Here is a 26320-nt window from a genome sequence, read left to right on the forward strand (position 1 = left end):
TATGACTCTCGACTCATACTAGATCCTTAGACATGACCACCTCCCCTGACTCCTTTGCCTCTTGGATGGCCATGGGCATAAAATCCAACCCAAATCCCAGGAGAGGACTATCTAGACACCATGGCTACCCAAGATAAAAGAAACTAATCAACAGGGAATTTTAGCTATTATAATGCTTACTGATAAAATATGAAAGGAGAAGTGTGACAACCTAATTCAGCTAATTGTAGGTAAAAATTATTTCCCTATTATTCCTTATTTTCCTCCACAGTCAACACTTCAAATGACTTTTTTTTAAAAATGAGGAAGTGTTAAAAAACACTTCTCCAGAAGAAGTGCTAGATTAGAGATTTTCCTCATCTTCAATCCTTTTTGTTTCACTTACATTCTTAGTTAATTCTAGATTACTAAAAACCAGTATAGAAGACTACCCACCATGTCTTTGAGAAGATTTAACATCTTGTCAACTAGTGCCAAGCTTTATCTTCTCAGAGCTCATGCGTGCATGGCTTCCTTACCATCAATGCTTTTAAAGTCCAAAAGATAGCTTCTATTGTCAACCAGGTACAGCTGTAAGCTCATTTTCACATAATTGCCAGTCACTGGGTTTCTTCTTCTTACACGTAAATGGTATGCATTCACTACCTAAAATGAAAAACCTTCTTGATGAAAAAACATTCAAAATAAAAAATTATAAAACATTCCCATTATTTTTATTGTAAAGAATAATATATAAACAAATAATTGGAAGGGTTGGGGTAGAGAACAAATTTCTGAATGATTGTGTTTTTACATTACATAGTAGTTTAGTATCTATTTAATCCCCACTAACAGTACTGTGTGGGGAACTGCTGCCCGCTCCCGTATTCCTGCCTGGAGAACTCCATGGACAGAGGAGCCTGGCAGGCTACAGTTCACGGGGTCACAAAGGGTCAGACATGACTGACTGACTTTCGCTTTCAACAATACTGTGTACAGCAATTAAAATTGAAAGGGAACTCAGAGATTCTAAGAGTCTAGCCTTTGTTCCAGACACGCCTCCACTCTAAACCATATTTTGGTTGCCAAAATATTTTGGTTTCCCTGTCTCAATTTGAATACCTTTAACTATGAATATAGAACAGACAGAAAAAGGAGATATAACATGTTAATGGTTTGAATCAGGCACTGTTAATAGGTACTGTCACAAAGTTTAAGTATCATAGTAATCTTGTGAGGAAGGTATTATTTGCCTTTTGAGGATAATAAAACTGCAACTCAGATAAAGAAGATTCTAGTGTTCAAAATACCTTATCAAATTAGTTCCAAAAATTTCTCAATAAGGACTTCTAAAGATACTAACATGTCTTTTTTAACTAACTAAATAAAACTGTTCAGAAAAGGGAGCTCTTTCTTAAATGGTATTAAGGAAATATTATTGTTTATTCCCTCATTGTTCAGTTGGTAAAGAATCTGCCTGCAATGCAGGAGACCCTGGTTTGATTCCTGAGTCAGGAAGATTTCCTGGAGAAGGGATAGGCTACCCACTCCAGTCTTCTTGGACTTCCCTTGTGTCTCAGCTGGTAAAGAGTCCACCTGCAATGTGGGAGACCTGGGTTTGATCCCTAGATTGGGAAGATCCCCTAGAGAAGGGAAAGGCTACCCCCTCCAGTATTCTGGCCTGGAGAATTCCATGGACTGTATAGTCCATGGGGTCACAAAGAGTCAGACATGACTGAGCAACTTTCACTTTCACTGTTGTTCATTCATTCCATATACAGATAATGAAATAAAAACATGTCAAATGAATATTTACATGGTATGTTTGAATATGTTTTCTTCCCTTAAAAGTACATTCACAGTCCTCAAGAAAGGAACAACAGTAAGATACTTGAAAATGAAAAACAGATCCCCCCAACATGTAGTCAAATAGAACTGAAATGAATTTGAGTACTAATAAAAAACAAAAAACATACTAATAAAGCAAAATATGGGATGAGAGGAACAAAAATACATCACAACTAAGGACTAAAAATACTAGCCAAATAAGAAATTTTCTCAACTTACAGAAAAGTATTTGTTTACTAAATAAACATGCCTTGATGGCATAATGTGTATCAACCACTTGTGCTACAGCTACTGGCAAAAAAAAATAAAAATAAAATCTGTCCTTAAAAAGACAGAGAAAGGTAAAAATATACTATCTTTGAAGACACATGACTTGTTACTGTTATGATGCATGCTAAAACAGGTGGACTATTTTCTCAAGGGATTTCAAGTTGATTAAAACCATGTTTCTCAGCCAAGAATACTATTCTCTATTCAAAAATATATAGGTCCCCAACATCGACAATTCATCCTTACAAAGATTTGTTTTGTTTTGAATGCACATGGTACATTATTGGAAAGAATAGGATTTATCAGTCCATTTATTTATTAAGACCACTAAATTCATATCAAAACCAACTTTTATTGATCTTAGTACTCAATTCAGCAGCTCACACAGGCTTACTATATAGAAAATGGCTTCTACAAATGATTTTCATATACTACAATCTCCTACCTTCCATTCAAAATCCAGTTGCTTCATAGCTCGGTAAACTTCAGCCATAATGTCATATGGTTTGCTTTGACTTCGGATTCCAAGATGCCACTTCGCTTTTTTCACAGCTAAAGATTTGGGCTTAGTTGTATTCAGTGCATCCAGTGGACATCGTGCTTTAGGGCTGTCTGCTATAAGAGGTGGCATCCTTTCCGGATGAGGTTTCAGGCCTGGGGGAATATGCATGGTACTATCATCCATAAAAGAACCAGTTGGGGGACTAGAGGCGAGGTAGAACTCACTGGCTTGGTTCATTATTCTCCGATTGTCAATGATAAGATGATAAGCCACTGCAAGCTGGTCTTGAGGGTCACCACTATATAAACTGTTCATTACTTCTGATTCTGTACACTCAAATTTTTCACACACTTCTTTCACAGCCTCATCATCAATGACGTTAGCATCATAGGAGGGGTCTTCAGGAAATAAGTAACTGGGCAAATCTTGTTTAAACCATTCATGCTCTCTAGGAAAGATACCACAATACACTATTGTAAGAACATGCTTTGGCAAGTCCCAAATAATTTAGACATGGGGCAATACAATATAGCAGAATCAGAAAGACCTGGGTCTCTAGTCACTTACTAACTATGGGACCCTGGGTAAGTTCATTAACCCTTGCTCTAGAGTAACTATGATTATTCAGACTTGGGTATTTTGCTGACATTTTCCCAAAAAAAAAAAAATAAAATAAGTCTGTCACTTCAAAGGAAACAACTGGTATTATTTAGTGCCAGTGATGAAATTCAAGCTTTCAAGTAAAATGTTAGAATTCTGCTTATAACAGAATTCTATATATATACAGAATTCTATATAACAGAATAATTTATATATGTTTCCATAAGTTTGACAGCTTCTCAATATTTAAGAGACTTTTCTATTTTTACAGTGAAGAGAACAATGACCATGATTTGATAGTATATAAGGAAATGTGTTACCATTCTGAACACCAGGCTATCTCACTAACCCAATATTTTCCATATGACCAATGCAAGATGTTACATAATCATACATGGGCAGAAGCTCCACTCAAAATGCAAAACAGACCCTGTGGATTTCAATGTAATAAAGTACAAAAGTTCACTAGTATGTTTTCTGATTTGATATTGCAATTAACATATTAAGCTTTGACTTAATATCAAAGAAAAATATCGGTAACTATCTGAAAGGTTATGAGAATGTTCCTCCCTTTTCCAGCAATATCTGAGATCAGATATGTTTCCTAGACTTCAACTAATACAATGTATTGCAACAGATGAATGAAGAAGTAGGTATGAAAACCTAGCTGCTGTCTCTGATTAAGAGGATTTGAGAAATGTAAAATAATGGTACTCTTGTCATCATATTTTGTTTCGGAAAATAAGGTTATTTTTCATGGGAGACATATTATTCAGAATAAAATGTAGTAGGTTTACTAATATTTTTAAGTGAACTAATGATTTAAAAATTTTTTCACTTTTGAGTTCTAATATGAAATTGATAAAAATAACCTGCATTTTAAAAAAAAGACCCTCTGGAGTCCTCGATTTTAAGACTGTGGTGGATGGCGGGGGGGCAGTATTCAAACCAAAACATTTGAGAACCTAGTCTCCTAGATCTTATTTTCACACTATTCCAGGCCTTTACACTTGAGGTTTACTACTGACACCCTAGAATATCCCATCCCTTTTCATTTAACAAACATATACTATTTCTTCAAGACTGTGTAACCATTGCTACAGGGTAAATTGGGCACTCCCTAAGCTAAATTCAGATCAGTATATATTTTACCTGAATGCCTTCTACTGACTAATTCATTTATGAATATTTACTAAGGACATACAATGGTAAAAACGCACACTCATTCACACAGAGATTACATTCTAGCTGAAAACAGACTAAACAAATACTCTCAAAAATAAACACAGAATTACAAATACACAAAAACAAAAACCCTGTGATAAAAATTATGAGTGAAAAGCACAAGGTAAAATGAGAGTATATAACTAAGAATGGGAGGCGAGCGCTTAAGGAAGCCACTCTCAGTAACATTTAAGCAGAAACCAGAATGATTAGAAGTCAGCTAAGCAGAGCTGGGGAATAGATATCCCCAGCAAAACAAACAATATATGCAAAGATATATTGCATATATCTTTGAGGTTAAAAAAATGTTTCCTATGTTCTGAACTGAGGCCAGAATCACGAAATCATAATAAGTTACTGGTTGGAGTGGCAAATGATATAAGGTTTTTCTGACAGCTGTATATAAAAATGGTTTTGGGACTGAACCTATGGTTGATGACAATAACAAAGATGTTAAAGAGGCAGGGGTGACATGATCTAATTTGCATTCTATGAAGATCATTCTGCTTGTGATAAAGTAACTGAATTGAAAAGATAAAACTAATAATGAGGAGGAGGAGGAGAAAGCTAGTGCAATAGTCCAAGTGAGAAATCATGGTGTGCCATATCTTATGGATATATACAGAGGTGAAACTTCTACAGCTGCTAGTAAATGATACTATTATAACACTCATACTTTCTCACAGTTGTTACAGATTTTTATACTAAACTGAGAGCTCCCTGAAACAGGGACCATGCCTTATTCACCTGCATTTCAGTAGCCAGTACAGAGCAAGTGCTCAATAAATGCAGAATGATGAATAGACAAAGAAGTAAAAAATGAATTCATTATTTAATTGCTATATCATGATAATAATAAGCACCTACATAAACATTTGGGCTTCCCAGGTGGTGGGAAGATCCCCTGGAGAAGGATATGGCAACCTACTCCAGTATTCTTGCTTGGAACTCCCATGGACAGAGAAGCCTGGCAGACTGCAGTTCATTGGTTCACACAGAGTCAGACATGAGTGAAGTGTCTGAGCACTACTATCACAAATAAACATTCAGTAATAAAACATAAGTACCAGTTAAGTACTAATTTTTTGAAAAGAAATAACATAAAAAATAAATTGCTACATACCTAGCATTTTTAAAACATCAAATTTTAATATAGGGTAGATAAACACTTTCGAATAAACTCCAAAAATTCATTTTTCTATTAAAGCGATGTGATTACTAGCAGAAACTGTCAATACTAACTTTTTTCAGAACTCTGGAAATTAACCAAAGGCTTGTAATAATCCGAGGAGTGTTTGTTTTTTTAAAAAAATGGTTGTGTCTCAGTAAGAACAGTGAGATTTGTGACACTTTAAGTTACCCAATATCCATTTCCTCTTCCCCATTTCTATGGTAGCCTTGAAAACCAACAGCCTCACAATCATTTTAAACCCCCAAACCAGCACCTAGAACCACTGGGAGGCAAATGGGGAGAACAGGCTTAGAGTTCTCCGAAAGTCCTATCCCCAGAGAACTGTCATTATTAGACAGGGCTGGCAGATCTCTGGAAACCTCTTCTGTCAAGCCCTGTCTTCATCTGACCTTAGAGTTCCATCTGCAAACAGCCTTTTGTCCAGAACACTTGTCAGAAACAATCAGTGGCAACTGTCTATAACATCCCAGCTGCCAAAGCAGCAAAAAGAATTGGAGCAAACAAGAAGCTGATCAAAAACCTTGAAAGGAAAAGTTAGGGACCAAGTTCCATAGGAGTTCTTAAAATACTCTTAAAATCCTAGAACTCACAAATGCAGGACTGCTGTTCATGCCCAAGAAAGTCCCTCATTTCTCATCACTGATTGACTCTGAGGCTCTAAGCTAGAAGGAATCAAGACTAATGCAGAGTTATGGGCTTCTTATTAAAAGGCTGAAGACACACCCCAACATGGACACAGAATCCCTCAGCAAAGGTTGGGAGACTGATTAGATCAAGGCCTTTAAGGAAATCTTTCTCTAGCAATTAGCTGACCATTAAGCTAACGAAGCAGAGACCTCAGTGGCCACCCTTGACAAAGAAGACAGACTTAACAGAATTAGTTAAGTAAAATCACTAAGTAAATTAGAGCAACAACAGTGTACAACAATTACAAATTCCAGGCATCTATGCAAGAGAAATAAAAACATATGACCATTTAAAAACATATACATAAATGTTCATGGCAACATTATATGAACCGAAATTAGAAACAACTCAAATATCCATTAAGTGATAAATGGATAAACAAAATGTAGTTTATCTAAACAATGGAATATTTTTCAAGCAAAACATTAGTTAAGTACTGATATTCTACACCATGAAAGAACCTTGAAAACATGCTAAGTGAAAGAAGCCAGACTCAAAAGGCTATATGCTGTGATTCTATTTATATGAAATGTCCAAAAAAAAAAAAAGAAATGTCCAGAAGAGGCAAATCCATAAAGAAAGAAAGTAGATGAGTGGTTGTCAGAGGCTGCAAGGAGGAGGAAGTGAGTACAGAACTTCTTTGGGGGATGAGAAAAGTGTTCCGGGATCAGAGAGTGGTGATGACTATACAACTTTGTGAACATACTAAAAACCACTAAATCATACAATTTAAAGAAACAAATTTATGGTATGTGAATTATATCAATAAAATAAATGTTTAAAAAAAACAGAAATAATCTAAATTTTCATTTCTAATTAATTCAGAAAAAGAACCACAGTTCATAATAATAACAGTGCCAATTAAAAAGCCATACCTTGGGATGGGGGGAGGATAAATTAGGTGATTGGTATTAACATATACACAGTACTATATATAAAACAGATAACCAACAAGAACCTACTGTACAGCACAGGGAACTATACTCAATATTTTGAAGTAACCTATAAGGGAAAAGAATCTGAAAAGGAAGATACATACATGTGTGTATGTGTATGTCTGTGTCTGTGTGTGTAACTGAGTCACTGTGCTATATACTTGAAAGTAACACAACATTGTAAACCAACTATATTTCAATAAAATTTTTTTTAAAACTTAAATGATAATAAAGCAACCCCAAACATGTTAAAAAAAAAGTCATACACCCAGCTTTTAATTTTAAGGAGTCAATTTCTAAACAAGGTAAGTAGTAACCAGGATGTTAATGAAGGTTCACCTGAAACAAAATCAATTCATTTCAGATGGGTTACTACACAGCCTCCAGAAACCATCTTTCTGTCACTGCTGCCTAATACCTGACTTTCATATAAGACTTAAGACTAAATGAGCTCTAATGACTCCAATCAAATTGTATAAATTTCACAATGTGTGCAAACTTCTTTAAGCGCAGCTAAAAGGTCCTTATATATTCACTTTAGGATAGTATTAATGGCTAATATTATATGCTGGGCATTATTCTAAAAATCTGAATTATATTAGAATGAACATTTGTAGTTTCTAACATTCAACTGTGTCTAGACCTACAGAAATAGTAAATTCTTATGTTTTAACCTAAGACTATCCCCCAAACAAATTCACTATAAATGATGTAACTAAAGCACAAAGAGGTAGGAAATATGCTAATAGCTAGTAAACAAAGAATCAGAATTTGTGATTAGACAGTTGAACTTCAGATCTTTCATTTTAACCATAACAACATTAACAGCAATACTAAGTTTAAAGCACTTAAAGATGTGAGTTTCCTGAAGACAATGTCTTTCTTGCCTACCGATATTCCCAACAATTAGCACAGGACCTTGAACAAAGCAGATGTTAAATAACTGTTAAGTAAATAAAAATGATTAAATGAACAAATAAATACAGATATATTTTCTAACCTCCAACAGCCTACCATCTTAAGAGGAAAAAAAAAAGATATGTACAAAAATAAAAGCATACCTTAGAGATATTGAGGGCTTGGTTCTAGAACATTGCAATAAAGTGAATATTGCAATAAAGCAAGCCACCGATATTTTGGTTTCCCACTGCATATAAAAATTATGTTTATAGTGGGGCTTATTTATAGGATAAGGTAAAAATTGATGTGTGATCTAGTAGGTAAAGGCTTAGGATTCTCTCCCTCAGTCCTCAGATTTAGGTAACTCATTGGCCTTTTCTCTGACCAACATAGCACATAGCAAGGCAGTTAAAATAGCATCCTTGAAAATATATATAAAGTCTCTTTTACCTGTAACTGTTTAAGCCAATGAAACCTTTCAAATTTTATTACTATGGGGCTTTTAGGTAGCACTTTACATTTTCATGTTGCTAATAGTTTTATTCTACTGAAATAAATGTCATAAAAAATTATGCTTAGAGTATCTTTAAACTATTAAGTTTGCAAAAACATTATGCCCAAGAAACAATGTATGTACCTTGATTAAAAAACATCTTATTGCTAAAAAAATGCTAACCATAATCAGATGCGGATTCCACAAACCTTTAATTTGTAAAAAAAAACAAACAAAAAAAACACAATATCTACACAGTGCAAAAAAAGTGAAGCAGAGTAAAACTAGGTATGCCTGTAACTATAAAAGAGAACGCCATAGCATGGCAGAAATATAACATTATCATGGTATGTTGGAGAAAGGATGGATGTCATAGGACTGGTGTAGCAATATGGATTAGTTGAATAGTTCAGGTTCTGAAATCGGACAATTCCTGAGTCCTACTTTTGTAAAATGAGAATAACAATAGCTACCTATTAAGACTTGTAACTTCCCTAGTGGTACAGTGGTTAAGAATCTGCCTTCCAATGCAGGGGACATGGGTTCAACCCTTGGTCCGGGAACTAAGGTCCCACATGCCACAGAGTAACTGAGTCCACACATAACCAGAAAACCCGAGCACCACAACTATGGAGCCCTTGTGCTGCAACTAGAGAGAATCCTGCATGTCACGATGCAGAGCCCATGTGCCACAACTAAAATACGATGCAGCCAAGAAGAAAATAAATACGTGTATTTTTAAGAAGGAAATACTATAAGCATTTAAAAGAAAGAAGAGCTATCTATTAAGAATCAATGCTTCAATACTGTAAAGTAATTAGCCTCCAACTAATAAAAATAAATTAAAAAAAAGAATCAAAGCAAGAAAATATGTCAAGTATCTAGCAAAATGCCTGTTATATAAAATCATTCAATTAGTAACTCTTTCTGTTGAATTGTATTTTGTCAAATGAATAACTTCCAAACATTAAATACAGAATATGAAAAAATTTTAAAATGATGAAAACTATAAATTCAGGTTACTACTGAAATTAAAAGACACCTTCTCCTTGGAAGAAAAGCTATGACAAACCTGGACAGCATATTAAAAAGCAGAGACATTACTTTGCCAACAATGGCCCGTCTAATTAAAGCTATGGTTTTCCAGTAGTCATGTATGGATGAGAGAATTGGACCATAAAGAAGGCTGAGAACCAAAGAACTGATGTTTTTGAACTGTGGTGTTGGAGAACACTCCTGAGAGTCCCTTAGACTGCAAGGAGATCAAACCAGTCATTCCTAAAGGAAATAAGTCCTGAATGTTCAGTGGAAGGACTGATGCTGAAGCCGAAGCTCCAATATTTTGACCACCTGATGTGAAGACCTGACTCATTAGAAAAGACCCTGATGCTAGGAAAGATTGAAGGCAGAAGGAGAAGGGAACGACAGAGATGGTTGGATGGCATCACTGACTCAATGGACATGAGTTTGTACAAGCTCCAGGAGATGGTGAAGGACAGGAACGCCTGGCGTGCTGCAGTCCATGGGGTCACAAAGAGTCAGACATGACTGAACAACAACAATTTTAAGTACTGAGATGGTTGCCACTCTTTTATACCACCCACATATGTGTAAATTAACTTATCCTAGTAGGTTTTTATTTACATTGTTCTTCTAAAGCTTGTGAATATACAGGTACCTGTTCAATACAACAGAATCAGTACTTTTATTATTCTAAGTATGTGTGCTGATGTGAACAGGTGCAAGTATATAAACATATTAGCATATTTAATGCTCTAAGGAAAAGTCAATTAAGTGACCTATTTACTCTAAAGAATATGAACACAGAAGAGCTTTCCCCTGCTAAGTTGTTCATTTCCATTCCAAAACTAAATATGGTACTAATTTACAATTTTACATTTTTATGTATGAGGCCTGGAACACTAACAGAGGCTGAGGGAAGAAGACACAGGAATGCAAGAGAGATCAGCAGCAGTTACACAAACAACTGCCTCAGCCATCATTTAAATATTTCAAGAGTCATAGTCTGACTTAGGAAGACAAGGCAGAGTATTCAGGAAAGATGTTAAAAGAATGCATTTGCAAATAAATACCTGAGGAAATGTTAGGTAGGAACAAAAAACCCTCTAAGAAATATGACTGATAAATAAAACACGGAGGGCGATGAATCATCCTGACTTGTGTGCGCTATATAAAGGTCATATTCACAGTAACACCAGCAACTGCACTTTCCAAAGTTTCTCACATAACAAGAAATCCTTCACAGCAAACCCACTAGCGGCTATTTTTGGATTCAAAATCTTAGCAAAATTCTTTATGGTTTATTTCATCAACTCTATGTAAAATATATAACTCTCACCCTGTTTTTTTTCATTTGAAACATATTCAAATACTTTCTGAATGTTTACTGTATTTGTAGGCCTTCTACCACTGCATATACAAAGATGCTAAGACACTCTCTCTACCCTTTTATAGTTACAAGAGAGGAGAAAGATACACTGAAAACAGCTAGATACAAAATGAGAATGAAAGCATGAACGAAATGTGGAAATCACAGAAGTGCAAGCAACCGACAATGCCCTGGAGAATCAGGAGTGATTTCACAAGGAAGGTGTTAAGTTAACAGAATTTTAAAGGATGAATGGAAATCTTTCAGGTCCAAAAGGGCAGAAAAGGTATTAGAGGCAAAGGAATAATATAAACAAAGACATGAAGGCATAAAATATGCATCATTATATTTGAGGAACAAGGAAAAGTTCACTGTGTCTGGAGCTCTGGTACAAGGGGTAAGAGCAGGAAGAAGTAAGCATAGCCTTACTATGACAGGCCTTGTATGCCTTGCTACTTTAACTGAAAAGTTTGGGACACAATCTGAAATAATTAAAAGTTGAATGACAGAGCCAGGTTTATATAATAAGGAAACTAAAATTCATATAATACTTTAGTGTTACAGTGCCTATCATAAAGCAAGCATTCAGTTAGTGGTACTAATATTAACACTAGAATATGTACTTAATAGTCACAAAAAGAATATTCACCTGATGTCTTTGATAGTTGCTCGTTTCAGGGGATCAACCTGCAGCATATGCATCAGGAGAGTGGCAACAGAACGATTGAGATATTCTGGGATGTAGAAAACACCCCCTCGGATCTTCTTAAACAGTGTAGGCACATGCTCATCATCAAATGGGAGGGTGCCACAAAGAAGAGCATACAAAATAACACCACAGCTCCAGATATCAACTTCAGGACCTGCATACAGCCTAGGGGAAGATGACAACACAAAACTGAAATGCAAGTGTCACTTCTCAACTGCATGTACCCTACTTCTTCTCTGTGTACCTATATACACAGTGCAGACTCCAAATGTACTGCTTTCCAAGCTCTGTAATGAAATCCATGGCCACTCCCCAACACTCAATGGTTGTTTCCCTGAAAGAACAATTGGTCTAACCCATTGCTATTCAAATTTCCCAAGAGAAAATAGTATTTATGTGTACTTGACACAAACTAAACTGAACTTACTAATTAAAAAGTATAAAACTTTCTATGGTTGATTTTTGATAGAAACATCAAAGTAGATGACCATAAACTTTAAGAAAAGCAACACTATATATTGTATAGGCTAAATCTTCTTACATAAAGCAATTAAAAGACAAGACAATGCATAAAAAATAGAATGTTTATGCCTGACACACCTATTTTAAAGAATATTTGAAATAGTAACGTACCTAACTAGTTCTGTAGCAATCTCTTTCATGGTATTCATGCTATATCACACCATCCTGCATGCCTACTACTTTCATTCAAATCACCTGGTAGCTCATGGGGCTAAGATGACCTTTATCCAGAAAACCTATGCCTAGAATGTTGTTCCTTTTCTCTCTCACCTTTCTACAGTGTTAAAATTCCCCTGATGGCACATTACCAAACTCAAACCTGAGCCTCAGGTAGTAGAGTAAATCTCTACAATTCCAATTAAAACAGTATAATCCATTTCAATATAAATCACTATCCAATGTTTACAGTGTTTGCTATGTAGCCCAAGCTCCTATATATGCAATGATAACTGTTTTATATTTTCTCTCACAGAATTATGTTAACTTAAGATCAGACACTGGTGACCAAAGAAGACTTGAGTTTATCACTGCAATCTGTATAAACATTTAAAAAATGTATCAATGAGTAAGTTACACGAATAATTAGTCTTCTCTTATGCAGTTTGCTTTCATGAAATGACAATAATGTCTCCCCTCAAAACCTCATTCTTCCAAAGACAACATAAATATATTCGGCATGCTTTATAAGAGTATATAAAGTATGATTAAAAGACTGTGTCTGATAAGTAAATAATGACACTAGCAAATGCTTGCTTTCCTAGCTGCAATTGCCTAAAATGAAAAAAAAAAAAAGAAAATCAATTTTTTGATTTTTTTTCAATTTTAATGGAAAAACTCTTTAAATATATCCATAACAAAATCAAAATTAAATGTTTTAAAAAGTGTTTAATGTAACTCTTCTGTCTTCAATGACAGAAAATTAAAGGGACAATGTGCTTCTATTAAAAACCTTATCTTCCAAAGAGAATATACTAAAGTTAAATGTAATCAGAATGAACAAAACATTACAAAAAGCTTACTCTTCACTGATATACTATATTACCTGCCTGAGATGACTTCAGGTGCTGCATAATTTGGGGATCCGCAGCTAGTTCGCAGAAATTCACCATCAGACATCATGTTAGATAATCCTAAAAATAAGAGTAGTATGTTTAGCTGGTGCTAGATATGTTTAATGTAAATATGGATATATGCAAAAGGAATAACATGAAGTCTGTAGTACCTCAAATATCATAACGTTTACTTATTTTAAAAAGCAGTATAAAGTATTTGTTAGACTAGAAAGAGACCATTTCAGAGTGCTTATACATGACAAAAAAAGCTAAAGCACATCACACATAAGACTGAAATTCCTTTTCTAAATAAGAATGTTGATTCACTTCACAAATATGAGGTTATTCTAAATTATGCATACTTTTTCAAACATAAAAGTATCGAAATATTACTTACCCATTTCTCCAAGTGAAAGGAAACAGAGATTACTATCACTTTTTTATACTCTGCTTTCATAGGCCTTTTAAAAAAAATCTCTAGGTAGAAATCAGATAGGCTCCAATTTATAAAGATTATGTTCCAAAAGTTTTTAATTTGGAAAGCTTTAACTCAACATAAAAAAATATCCTATTGAACCAAAATCTAGTTGAACTACAGCACTAAATGAGCTTTATGATTTAGAGAAGAAAGAGAAATAAGAAAAGGAACTTCCTGACTTTTAGATTAAAGACAAGGTACAGACAAAAATGTTAACTAAATAATGCTGAACTCTGGTACCTTTTCATCTCTTTCTATAATCTCTCGCTTCCTGAACCCTTTCCCCTACTATGGCACTCTGTCCAGGTATGCTGATCCTAGAAAATGTTTGGTCATAAAAATTACATTTTATCCTTTATATTACCCCCAACAAAAACTCCTATTCTTTTATCAACAGCTGTTAGATGTTACTCCGCAGTCTACTGACATTCCTCTTCCATCAGTTCAGAAGGATTACAGTGCTCCACAACCGCATGAAAAGTTTCACAAACCTCCGTTTAAGTGCATTTATCAGGGAAAAGGCCTGTATTTTCATTAGATTTTCAAAGGGGGCTTGTAACTCTCACAAAAAACAGTCAAGTCTCATTTCCTCAGGAGGGAATGCAGATTGAGTAGGTTTACCTTGATACCAGCTCTCTAACTTCTCTAGATGTCCTTGCATTTTTAGAAAGTGGTTTAAATGAACAGAACAAGCTAGTGTGCAGACTGTGCGACTAATCCCTTTTCACAATATAGGATTTACATCCTTGAAATTGAAAGTTTTAGCTCATTAAGAATTGGTACTGTCACACTTGCAAAGGCAGCTAGTACACTTCTGAACAACTCTGGAGTTACATACCAAAATCAGCTATCTTGGCATTCATCTGTGCGTCCAATAGCACATTCTCTGGTTTCAGGTCTCGATGAACAACCATATGCCTATGACAGTAATCCACGGCAGACAGAATCTGCTGAAAGAGCCGCCGAGCTTCCATCTCTTCAACCTATCAGGTATAAAAGAAAGTATACCAATAACATTTGGGACATCTGCATAGCAAGTTTTAGTTTCACAATCAACCTAAATATAACTGAGTAATAAGCAATTAGAATTGTGTTAGAATTCTCAACAAATCAGACAAACAAGCCAAAAACTTGCATTCAAGCTCAACTTATCAATCGACAGGCTTTTCTTTGCTGCTAGATGTCACAGTTCATTTTCAAATAATATTACTAAATGTGCACAATGTTTCACAAGTAAAACAATCTAAAACAGAATTTACGTGAAACTGCTAAGAAAAGGAAACATCTGAAGCTTCAGCATGATGTTATGGAACTGATTTTGCACTTTGAAAAGCATAGGCTTGTCATGTTGGCAGTTAAGTGGAATATATTTCCTAAAATCAGTATGTCATAAAGTGCATGTATTAAGAAAGAAAATACATCTAATACTCTGTATGTTTAGTTAGACATTATTACAGTGACAATCTCGACTTTGAAGATATCTTTGTGGTTTGCTATTTCTTACTACTTCCCTCTTTTTTTTTGCTTCAGGGCTTATTGAACTAGATAGAATGTTACTCACCCGTCCATGTTTACAGATGTAGTCAAACAATTCACCACCAGACACATATTCCATGACCATAAAAAAGTCTGTTGGAGTGCTGATCACCTGGTATCTTTTTTTGTCAATGAAAAATATAATAAAAATATTACTTTAACTAAAATCAGCCTAGTATGTTCATTCCTACTATAAATTGATATTCCAGTGTTTTTTAATACTTTAAAATACTTTTTGATGTCAACAAATTATATAATGTTATCAAAATAATCACAGAGTTATAAACACGGAGGTTCATAAAACTCAGTTAGGTCCTGGAGCTTACAGACTTCCCTCCAGATCCTGCCTTACATGTTTACAAAATCTAGGAAATCATCCATTCCTCGACAACTAAATTAAGCACTAATTTTTTCATTTAAGCAAAAATTTGTTTGTAGTCTATGGAGATGGACTATGACCAACCCAGACAGTATATTAAAAAGCAGAGATATTACTTTGCACACAAAGGTCTGTCTAGTGAAAGCTACAGTTTTTCCAGTAGTCATGTATGGATGTGAGAGTTGGACTATAAGGAAAGCTGAGTGCCAAAGAACTGATGCTTTTAAACTGTGGTGTTGGAGAAGACTCTTGGTCAGCAAGGAGATCAAACCAGTCAATCCTAAAGGAAATCAACCCTGAATATTCATTGGAAGGATTGATGGTGAAGCTCCAATACTTTGGCCACCTCATGCGAAGAACTGACTCATTAGAAAAGACCCTGATGCTGGAAAAGATTGAAGGCAGGAGGAAAAGAGGACAACAGAGGCTGTTGAGACAGTAGGATGGGATCACCAACTCAATGGACATGACTTTGAGAAAGCTCTGGGAGTTAGTGATGGACAAGGAAGCCTGGCATGCTGCAGTCCATGGGGTCACAGAGGGTCAGACACAACTGAGTGACTGAACTGAACTATGGAGTTGAGGTGTGTTATATTTAAATAACAGTGAAAAATACCCTTGGAAAGGAAAATGTTATCAACATAGATACATAATCATCAAAATCTTAAAGTTGACAAATGAACCTGTCTTCAAGATATAAAATGCAAAAAAAGGGAAGGAAGGTATAGATTAAAAGTAAATTAAGAGACATGCTGTATAGACTAGTTTTGATTCCAGTTCAAACAGACCAACTTTAAAAACTATTTATAAAACAAGAAAGTCTGAATGACTGGTTGATAATATTTTAACTGTTTAAAATATTAGATGATACTAAACTGTGCTAATTTTATTAAAATATAGCCTTTATCTTCCAAAGTAGATATTGAAGAGATTACAGATTAAAAGGTGACTCAGACTTTTTATCTGCCTGCAATACAGGAGACCTGGGTTCGATCCCTGGGTCAGGAAGATCCCCTGGTGAAGGGAATGGCTACCCACTCCGGTATTCTTGCCTGGAGAAGTCCATGGACAGAGGAACCTGGTGGCCTGCAGTCAGTCCATAGTTCACAGGGTCAAAAAGAGTTGGATACAACTGAGTGACTAACACTTTCACACTTTCACTTACAGATTAAAAACATACTATTTGGGATTTGCTTCAAAATAATTTGGGGTGGGAGAGGTGGGAAGAAGCAGATAAAATACACTGATAACTGCTGAAGTTGAATGATAGACCTATAAGGCTTCATCACTTGATTTTTTTTTTGTATGTATTATGAAACTTCCATAATACAAAATTAAACAGATATATGTATGTACATATGTGTGTGTTTATATGTGTGAAAATAAATATGTTCTAGGCACTCAAAGCTGGGCACACAAAACAATAAAGAATCTTAGCTCTATTTGTCAAAATTTTTCCTAAAAAATATAACTTCCACATCCACACACAATTTTACCAGAGTTTTGAAAACTTTAAAAACATGTTAATTATAGTATTAATGTTTTAAATGATGGTTGCATCTAACACATATAAATGAACAATTGTTCTACTCTGCTTTGTTTCTAGAAGATTAGCTATATCCAGTTGATTATCAGAAATATCTAAATTACACTGAGTTTCTATTAAGAGCCGCTATGTATAGCTGTGTGGTTGTGCATGGCTTAACGGCACCCACTGGAAGGCACAAGCAGGGGCTAAGAAGGGGCCCAGATGCCACCCTGTAGGCAGGACACCTGGACACGGGATGTGTCAGAAGCAGGGGAGGCTTTTGGCTGTTAGTCCACCCAGATGGGCACTGTTTATTATTAATGTTCAAAAAAGAAAGTTCTAAATGGTGGTCCTGGTAACTATTCTTCTTTAAAGAGGAAGGAAAAAATGGCTAGGAAATTGGTGATATAACTACATAGTATATATTGTAAGAGAGGACACATCATATATAAATTAGTACCTGCAAAAAGTAAACTTGTTAACAACATTGTAAACGAACTATACTTCAATTTTAAAAGAAATAGAAAAAAGTAAAATATAAGAGCTATACTACTGAAAATGATTACAGATATTCATAAGAAATATTTATAGTAGCAATCACTAGTCTTTGGGATGAAAAAGGTACCCCACTTTCTATAGATTAATATAACTGGCAAATAAGGTTGAGTCTTCTCAAATGAACTGTGAACAGGGAACTTACTCTAAGAACTCTAGGGGCATAAAAAGGTTCTAAAGAAGCAATCCTAACAGGCACCAAACTCTAATAGAATAAGATGAACAGTAAACAGCAAGAGCACCCATGGTGTAACCTCACTGTAGGCTGATCTGATTTCTCAACATAAGTCTCAGCCACTTTTCTGCTCTGTACATTTTTGGGTATAAGAGAAAAGCAGTGGTTCCAATAACTTTACCTTCTGATTCCTCTGAGTATATCATAGGTCTTCAATAAATATTGTTGGACCCAGAGACTTGATCAGATACCAGTTTGATTTTTATTTTTTTTCTAAAGACTAGATGGTAGTGTGTGCTTCCAGCCAAAGGTGTATGATATCTGTCTCTTTTCTGAGATATTAGGAGCCATTACTGATCACAGCATAGATCTTATTAAGTCGCAATGAAATTTTAAATGCTGGCCAATTTCCATAGTCTAGTAATGAACTATAGTCTATAGGAAATACTCCCTCAAAAACCTCCATTGTCTCTGAAGTGCAGGCCATCAGGTAACACTGCCTGACACTTTCTCTTGTTATATTCATCAACCAATCTCCTTATCATCTTCCTGTCATTCTGACTTAATGTCTTTTTTCCCACTACTAACGTTGTCAATATGCCAGCAAATCTGGAAAACTCAGCAGTGGCCACAGGACTGGAAAAGGTCAGTTTTCATTCCAATCCCTAAGACAGGCAATGCCAAAGAATGCTCAAACTACTGCACAATTGCACTCATCTCACACGCTAGTAAAGTGATGCTTAAAATTCTCCAAGCCAGGCTTCAGCAATAGTGAAGCCTGAACTTCCAGATGTTCAAGCTGGTTTTAGAAAAGGCAGAGGAACCAGAGATCAAATTGCCAACATCTGATGGGTCATCAGAAAAACAAGAGAGTTCCAGAAAAACATCTATTTCTGCTTTACTGACTATGCCAAAGTCTTTGACTGTGTGGATCACCACAAACTGTGGAAAATTCTTCAAGAGATGGGAATACCAGACCACCTGACCTACCTCTTGAGAAATCTGTATGCAGGTCAGGAAGCAACCATTAGAACTGGACATGGAACAATAGACTGGTTCCAAACAGGAAAAGGAGTACGTTAAGGCTGCATATTGTCACCCTGCTTATTTAACTTACACGCTGAGTACATCATGAGAAACGTTGGGCTTTATGAAGCACAAGCTGGAATCAAGATTGCCGGATCAATAACCTCAGATACACAGATGACACCACCCTTATGGCAGAAAGCGAAGAAGAACTAAAGAGCCTCTTGATGAAAGTGAAAAAAGAGAGTGAAAAAGCTGGCTTAAAGCTCAACATTAAGAACATTAAGATCATGGCATCCAGTCCCATCACTTCATGGCAGATAGATGGAGAGACAGTGGAAATAGTGGCAGACTTTATTTTTTGGGGCTCCAAAATCACTGCAGATGGTGACTGCAGCCATGAAATTAAAAGACACTTACTCCTTGGCAGGAAAGTTATGACCAGCCTAGACAGCATATTAAAAAGCAGAGACGTTACTTTGCCAACAAAGGTCCATCTAGTCAAAGCTATGGTTTTTTCAGTGGTCATATATGGGTGTGAGAGTTCGACTATAAAGAAAGCTGAACACCGAAGAATTGATGCTTTTGAACTATTGTGTTGCAGAAGACTCGAGAGTCCCTTGGATTGCAAGGAGATCCAACCAGTCAATCCTAAAGGAAATCAGTCCTGAATATTCATTGGAAGGACTGATACTGAAGCTGAAACTCCAATACTTTGCTCACCTGATGCGAAGAGCTAACTCATTTGAAAAGACCCTGATGCTAGGAAAGACTGAAGGCAAGAGGAGAAGGGGACGACAGAGGATGAGATGGTTGGATGGCATCACTGATTCAGTGGACATGAGTTTGAGTAAACTCTGGGAGTTGCTGGTGGACAGGGAGGCCTGGTATGCTGCAGTCCATGGGGTCGCAAAGAATCGGACATGACTGAGTGACTGAACTGAACTGAATGTTGTCATCATTCTGGGTGAACAGATATCCATGTAGATGATCTGTCCAATACATGCCCTCTAATTTCCTGGACTCCTTAGTTTTCATTCTCTTTTCCTCTACTACACACAGCCACTTACTCCATGGTCACATGCTAAGACTAATTCATCCGATTACGCACTGGATTCCTTTGTCCCACCTACTGAAGAACTTGGTTTCTACAATTAGCTATTCTTTCTCCTGTATCAATCTCTCCCACTTGACTGTATTGTCCTCTCTGACACACAAGCATTCTATAATATCTTCCATCTTAAAAAACAAACAGTTTAGATCTCACACTTCCCTCTAGATACCACTCCTGTGTCTCTCCTCTCTAAAATCCCTGAATGCTCTGTTGTTACTATCTCCCCTTCTATATCTCAGATTCTTTCCTAACAGGTTTTTGTCTTCACAATTCCAACAAATTTCAAAGACACCAGCAACTTCCACCTTGCCAAATCTAATGGTCAATTCTCAGTCTCATCTTACTCAATATTCAACAGTATAACGAAAAGTTAATAATCTCTCTTTCTTCAAATATGTTTTCCAATTGGCTTCGAGACACCAAAAACTTTCTTGGTTTTCCTCCAACCATTTTAATTGCTCATTTTCATTCTCTTTTGTTGGCTCCTCCTCTTCTCCCAGACATCTTAGCATCATGGTGCCCTAGAGGTCAATCCCTTGAATTCTTATGGAGGAAGAAGTGGAGTGTGGAATTCACACTCCACACCCACATCCTTGAGGATCTCATCTAGTCTTTGGGCCTTCAATATCTTAAATACCATCTATATGCTGATGACTTCCAAATTTACCCCTAGTTTACAACTCTCTCCTTAGCTTCAGACTCACATATCAAATAAACTACTTGCATTTCTACTTAGGTAATTAACAAGCATTTCAACTTAAAAAAAAAAAACCAAATTCTTGATACCTAAAACCCCACTTCTGGTCATAGCAAACACCCTATTCCAACAACACAAGAGAAGACTCTACACATGGACATCACCAGATGGTTGACACCAAAATCAGACTGATTATATTCTTTGCAGACAAAGATGGAGAAGCTCTATACAGTCAGCAAAAACAAGACTGGGAGCTAACTGTGGCTCAGATCATGAACTCTGCTGCTGCTGCTGCTGCTGCTGCCAAGTCGCTTCAGTCGTGTCTGACTCTGTGCGAACCCACAGACAGTAGCCCACCAGGCTCTGTCATCCCTGGGATTCTCCAGGCAAGAACACTGGAGTAGGTTGCCATTTCCTTATCCAATGTATGAAAGTGAAAAGTGAAAGTGAAATCACTCAGTCATGTCCAACTCTTCAGGACCCCATAGACTGCAGCCTACCAGGCTCCTAAGTCCATGGGATTTTCCAGGCAAGGCATACTGGAGTGGGTTGCCATTGCCTTCTCTGGATCATGAACTCCTTATTGACAAATTCAGACTGAAATGAAGAAAGTGAAGAAAATCACAAGACCATTCAGGTATGATCTAAATCAAATCCCTTATGAGTATACAGTGGAAGTGAGAAATAGATTTAAGGGACTAGATCTGATAGAGTGCCTGATGAACTATGGATGGAGGTTTGTGACATTGTACAGGAAACAGGAATCAAGACCATCCTCAAGAAAAAGAAATGCAAAAAAGCAAAATGGCTGTCTGAGGAGGCCTTACAAATAGCTGTGAAAAGAATGGAAGCAAAAAGAAAAGGAGAAAAGGAAAGATATACCCATTTGAATGCAGAGTTTCAAAGAATAGCAAGGAGAGACAAGAAAGCCTTCTTCAGCAATCAATGAAAAGAAATAGAAGAAAACAACAGAATGGGAAAGACTAGAGATCTCTTCAAGAAAATCAGAGATACCAAGGGAACATTTTATGCAAAGATGGGCTCAATAAAGGACAGAAATGGTAGGGACCTAACGAAGCAGAAGATATTAAGAAGAGGTGGCAAGACTACACAGAAGAACTGTACAAAAAAGATCTTCAGAACCCAGATAATCACGATGGTGTGATCGTTCACCTAGAGCCAGACATCCTGGAATGTGAAGTCAAGTGGGCCTTAGGAAGCATCACTGTGAACAAAGCTAGCGGAGGTGATGGAATTCCAGTTGAGCTATTTCAAATCCTGAAAGATGATACTGTGAAAGTGCTGCACTCAATATGCCAGCAAATTTGGAAAACTCAGCAGTGGCCACAGGACTAGAAAAGGTCCGTTTTCATTCCAATCCTAATGAAAGGCAATGCCAAAGAATGCTTACACTACTGCACAATTGCACTCATCTCACACGCCAGTAAAGTGATGCTTAAAATTCTCCAAGCCAGGCTTCAGCAATACATGAACCGTGAACTTCCAGATGTTCAAGCTGGTTTTAGAAAAGGCAGAGGAATCAGAGATCAAATTGCCAACATCCACTGGATCATCAGAAAAGCAAGAGAGTTCCAGAAAAACATCTATTTCTGTTTTATTGACTATGCCAAAGCCTTTGACTGTGTGGATCACAATAAACTGTGGAAAATTCTCAAAGAGATGGCAATACCAGACCACGTGACCTGCCTCTTGAGAAACCTGTATGCCGGTCAGGAAGCAACAGTTAGAACTGGACATGGAACAACAGACTGGTTCCAAATAGGAAAAGGAGTATGTCAAGGCTGTATACTGTCACCCTGCTTATTTAACTTATATGCAGAGTACGTCATGAGAAACGCTGGGCTGGAAGAAGCACAAGCTGGAATCAAGATTGCTGGGAGAAATATCAATAATCTCAGATATGCAGATGACACCACCCTTATGGCAGAAAGCGAAGAAGAACTAAAGAGCCTCTTGATGAAAGTGAAAAAGGAGAGTGAAAAAGTTGGCTTAAAGCACAACATTCAGAAAACTAAGATCATAGCATCTGGTCCCATCACTTCACGGCAAATAAATGGGGAAACAATGGAAACAGTGGCTGACTTTATTTTTCTGGGCTCCAAAATCACTGCAGATGGTGACTGCAGCCATGAAATTAAAAGACGCTTACTCCTTGGAAGGAAAGTTATGACCAACCTAGACAGCATATTAAAAAGCAGAGATATTACTTTGTCAACAAAGGTCCATCTAGTCTAGGCTATGGTTTTTCCAGTGGTCATGTATGGATGTGAGAGTTGGACTATGAAGAAAGCTGAGAGGAGAAGAATTGATGCCATTGAACTGTGGTATTGAAGAAGACTCTTGAGAGTCCCTTGGACTGCAAGGAGATCCATCCAATCCAACCTAAAGGAAATCAGTCCTGGGTGTTCACTGGAAGGACTGATGTTGAAGCTGAAACTCCAATACTTTGGCCACATGATGCAAAGAGCTGACACATTGGAAAAGACCCTGATGCTGGGAAAGATTGAGGGCAGGAGGTGAAGGGGATGACAGAGGATGAGATGGTTGGATGGCATCACCGAATCAATGGACATGGGTTTGGGTGGACTCTGGGAGTTGGAGATAGACAGGGAGGTCTGGCGTGCTGTGGCTCATGGGGTTGCAAAGAGTCGGACACGACTGAGTGACTGGACTAGACTGAAAACCCCACTTCAAATCTGCTCCTTCTACAATCTTCTCTGTTTCAACTAATGGCAGCTCCACTTTTTATTTGTCCACACCAGCAAACCTTGGAGTCATCCTTGACTTCTCTCCTCTAACAGCCTATTGTTCTGTGTTTAGTTGCTCAGTCATGTCTGACTCTTTGTGACCCCGGGGACTGTAGCCTGCTAGGCTCTTCTGTCCAAGGGATTCCCCATGCAAGAATACTGGAATGGGTTTCCATGCCCTTCTCCAGGGGATCTTCCCAACTCAGGGACTGAACCCAGGTCTCCTGCATTGCAGGCAGATTCTTTACCATCTGAGCTACCCAGGGAAGCCCACAACCTACATCTATCAGCAAATCCTGTTCTCTACCTGAAAATGTATATAAAATATGCTTAGTTCTCAACACTCTCCACACTATGTTCTAATCCAGGCCACTATCTCTTTCATTCAAAATCCTGCAACTGACCCCTAATCTGATTTCTCTGCTTCAACATAAGTCAGATAATATCACACCTCTGGTCAAAACTTTCCAGTGGCTTCCCTTTTACTCTGAGTTAAAAACCAAAACTCTTACAATGGTCTGGTATACCCTTACCCAATCTGGTACCCCTCTGTGTCTCTGACTACACCTCTTACTCTATTTCCCCCAGATCACTCTGCTCCCATGATATACCATCTGTAGCAATTTCCACCTCATAGCCTTTGTATGTGCAGTTTCCCCCATCTGTTATTTCCTCCTTCCAAATATCTGCATGCATATTTCCTCACCTCTTTACTGTCTAATATATATCATATTTTACTAATATAGGATTTATTGTCTGTCTATTCAATGCCACAAGCATACAAGTGTACACACACACCCACATACAAACATAAGCTCCATAACAGCAAGGATTTAGTTGTTGACATCTGTTGGTTTGCTGATGTATCCCCAGTGCTATCTGCTGAATGAATGTATCAACAAGCTGACTTTCTGGCCTTATTTTCCTCCATGTCCCTATACAACAGCCTGTGCATCAGACAAACCAGACTACGTGTTCCCACCATACCATGTTCCTTACACTTTCATTCTTTTGCTTCGTTGTTTTTCTAGAACCATCAGGACCTTGTTCATATGTCACTTCTTTATGCCCAGAGCAACCACTGAACACCTGCTGTACTAGGTGCTGAGGTGACAAAGATGATGCTGACAGCACGAACCTTCACTATCACTTAGATAACTAATGGGATGCTCAACGTAACACAGCTAAGGCAGGTCACTAACATTCACTTGCACCCCCAACATGGTTCTTCTCTTGTCTTCCTATTTCAGAAAATGGTATCATCACCTAACTGCTCAAGTCAAAACCCCAAATTCCAGTTGCTTAGGCAAAAAGAGAAGATTCCTCATTCCCTTTCTTTTCCTCAGTAATTTATTAGTTTTACCTCTAAAATATACATTGAGTTGACAGGTTTATCTCCAGCTAGACCAGTGCCGTCAAACAGAACTTTCTACAGTGATGGAAATATTTTATCATACTGTCCAATATGATAGTCACTAGCCACACGTGGCTATTAGAACACCTGAAATGTGGTTAATAGACTAGAGAACCAAAACTTTTAATTAAAATTTATTCCACATATGGCTAGTGGCTACTGTATTGGACAGCACAAATCTATACTATCACTTTGGCTAAAGCCATCATTAATCTCCCAGCTGGACCATAGAAACAGCCTCCTAACTGGTCTCTCTGCTTCTACTTCTGCCTTTGTACCCGTTCTACACTACGGCCATGGCACTCCTCCAACTTTCTCACTCCCTCAACTTCTTGAACAAAATCCAAACCTCTCAGCAAAGTCTTTAAGATCCTATGATGTGTGGTCCATGTCTACTCTCTGAACTACCTCTCTTTCCATCACTCACTCCATTCTCGACATTAGAGCTATCTTCTTTTTCCTATGATACTCAATTTTTCTTTCACCTCCCTGAGGTTGCTTTACAAATACTGTCCCCAGATTTTCAAATGGCTAGATCTTTATAATCCTTAAGGTCTTAGCTTAAGCCTTATCTCTGCTCAATGAGGCTCTCCTAACAGCCTAAACTAAATTAGCACCTCCTCTTTCTTTGTCACACCCTAGGACAGCACCATGTTTCACTCTCGATATAGCACTTATCAATGTCTAAAATAGTCTGGTTAATTTGTTTACTTACTATTGCAAACTGCTACATAAGGCCAGCCATAAACGTCACAAGGACAGACAGAGACCCTGTCTTTTACTACTGTACCCCAAAGCCTTAGAACAGTGCCTATCAGATACTAGGTACCCAATAAAAATTGGCTGAATAAAAGAAGAAAACAAATATTGTTTTTGCACCTAAAGAATTCAATCTTGTGGAGACACTAAAAAGAAAATGAGCAATTACAATGCAATGTCCAGGGCTTTGGAAAAGCTGAAATTCTGGGTGCTCTAGGAACAGAGAGGATGAAACTTGACCCAGTGTGTTATGGCTAGGGCAAAGTAGTTTTTCCAGAGGTAACTGTATTTAAAAGCTGGTATTTAAAGGACAAGTTGGAATTGGAAGCCTAGAGGAAGGGAGATATAGGCAAACTTTTCCAAGCAGAAGCACCACTTGAAATACAACAAGTAAGAAAATGGTAACAATAAGGGCAGAGAGAAATGGGCAGATTTAGGAGACACTTGAAAAAAAGTAGTAGAACTTAATGATCAATTGTATGTAAGGCGTAAGGGAAGAGGAATTAAATATGATGCTCAAGTTTTAGGCTTTGGAAATTGTGTGATTGGTATTTTCATTCATGCACACAAATATATACAAACTAATATT

General features: G+C 37.0%; 1 protein-coding gene across 3 annotated transcripts in view; it reads right to left on the minus strand.

The window, feature by feature from the left end:
• PRKAA2 (protein kinase AMP-activated catalytic subunit alpha 2) overlaps nt 1-26320 on the minus strand; it is a 66819-nt gene that overhangs the window by 8077 nt on the left and 32422 nt on the right. For 2 of the 3 annotated variants that reach the window (XM_065912126.1, XM_065912131.1), the window contains 6 exons: nt 15342-15435; nt 14619-14763; nt 13293-13380; nt 11669-11893; nt 2543-3047; nt 519-645 (listed from right to left, as the gene is read on the minus strand). In XM_065912126.1, the coding sequence (XP_065768198.1) occupies nt 519-645; nt 2543-3047; nt 11669-11893; nt 13293-13380; nt 14619-14763; nt 15342-15435 (1184 nt within the window). Of the gene's footprint in view, nt 1-435; nt 646-2542; nt 3048-11668; nt 11894-13292; nt 13381-14618; nt 14764-15341; nt 15436-26320 lie in introns of all 3 variants that reach the window. The other variant, XR_010660008.1, reaches the window with a different exon arrangement.

The sequence above is a fragment of the Muntiacus reevesi genome, chromosome 1, assembly GCF_963930625.1.
Source record: "Muntiacus reevesi chromosome 1, mMunRee1.1, whole genome shotgun sequence".
Taxonomy (NCBI): Eukaryota; Metazoa; Chordata; class Mammalia; order Artiodactyla; family Cervidae; genus Muntiacus; species Muntiacus reevesi.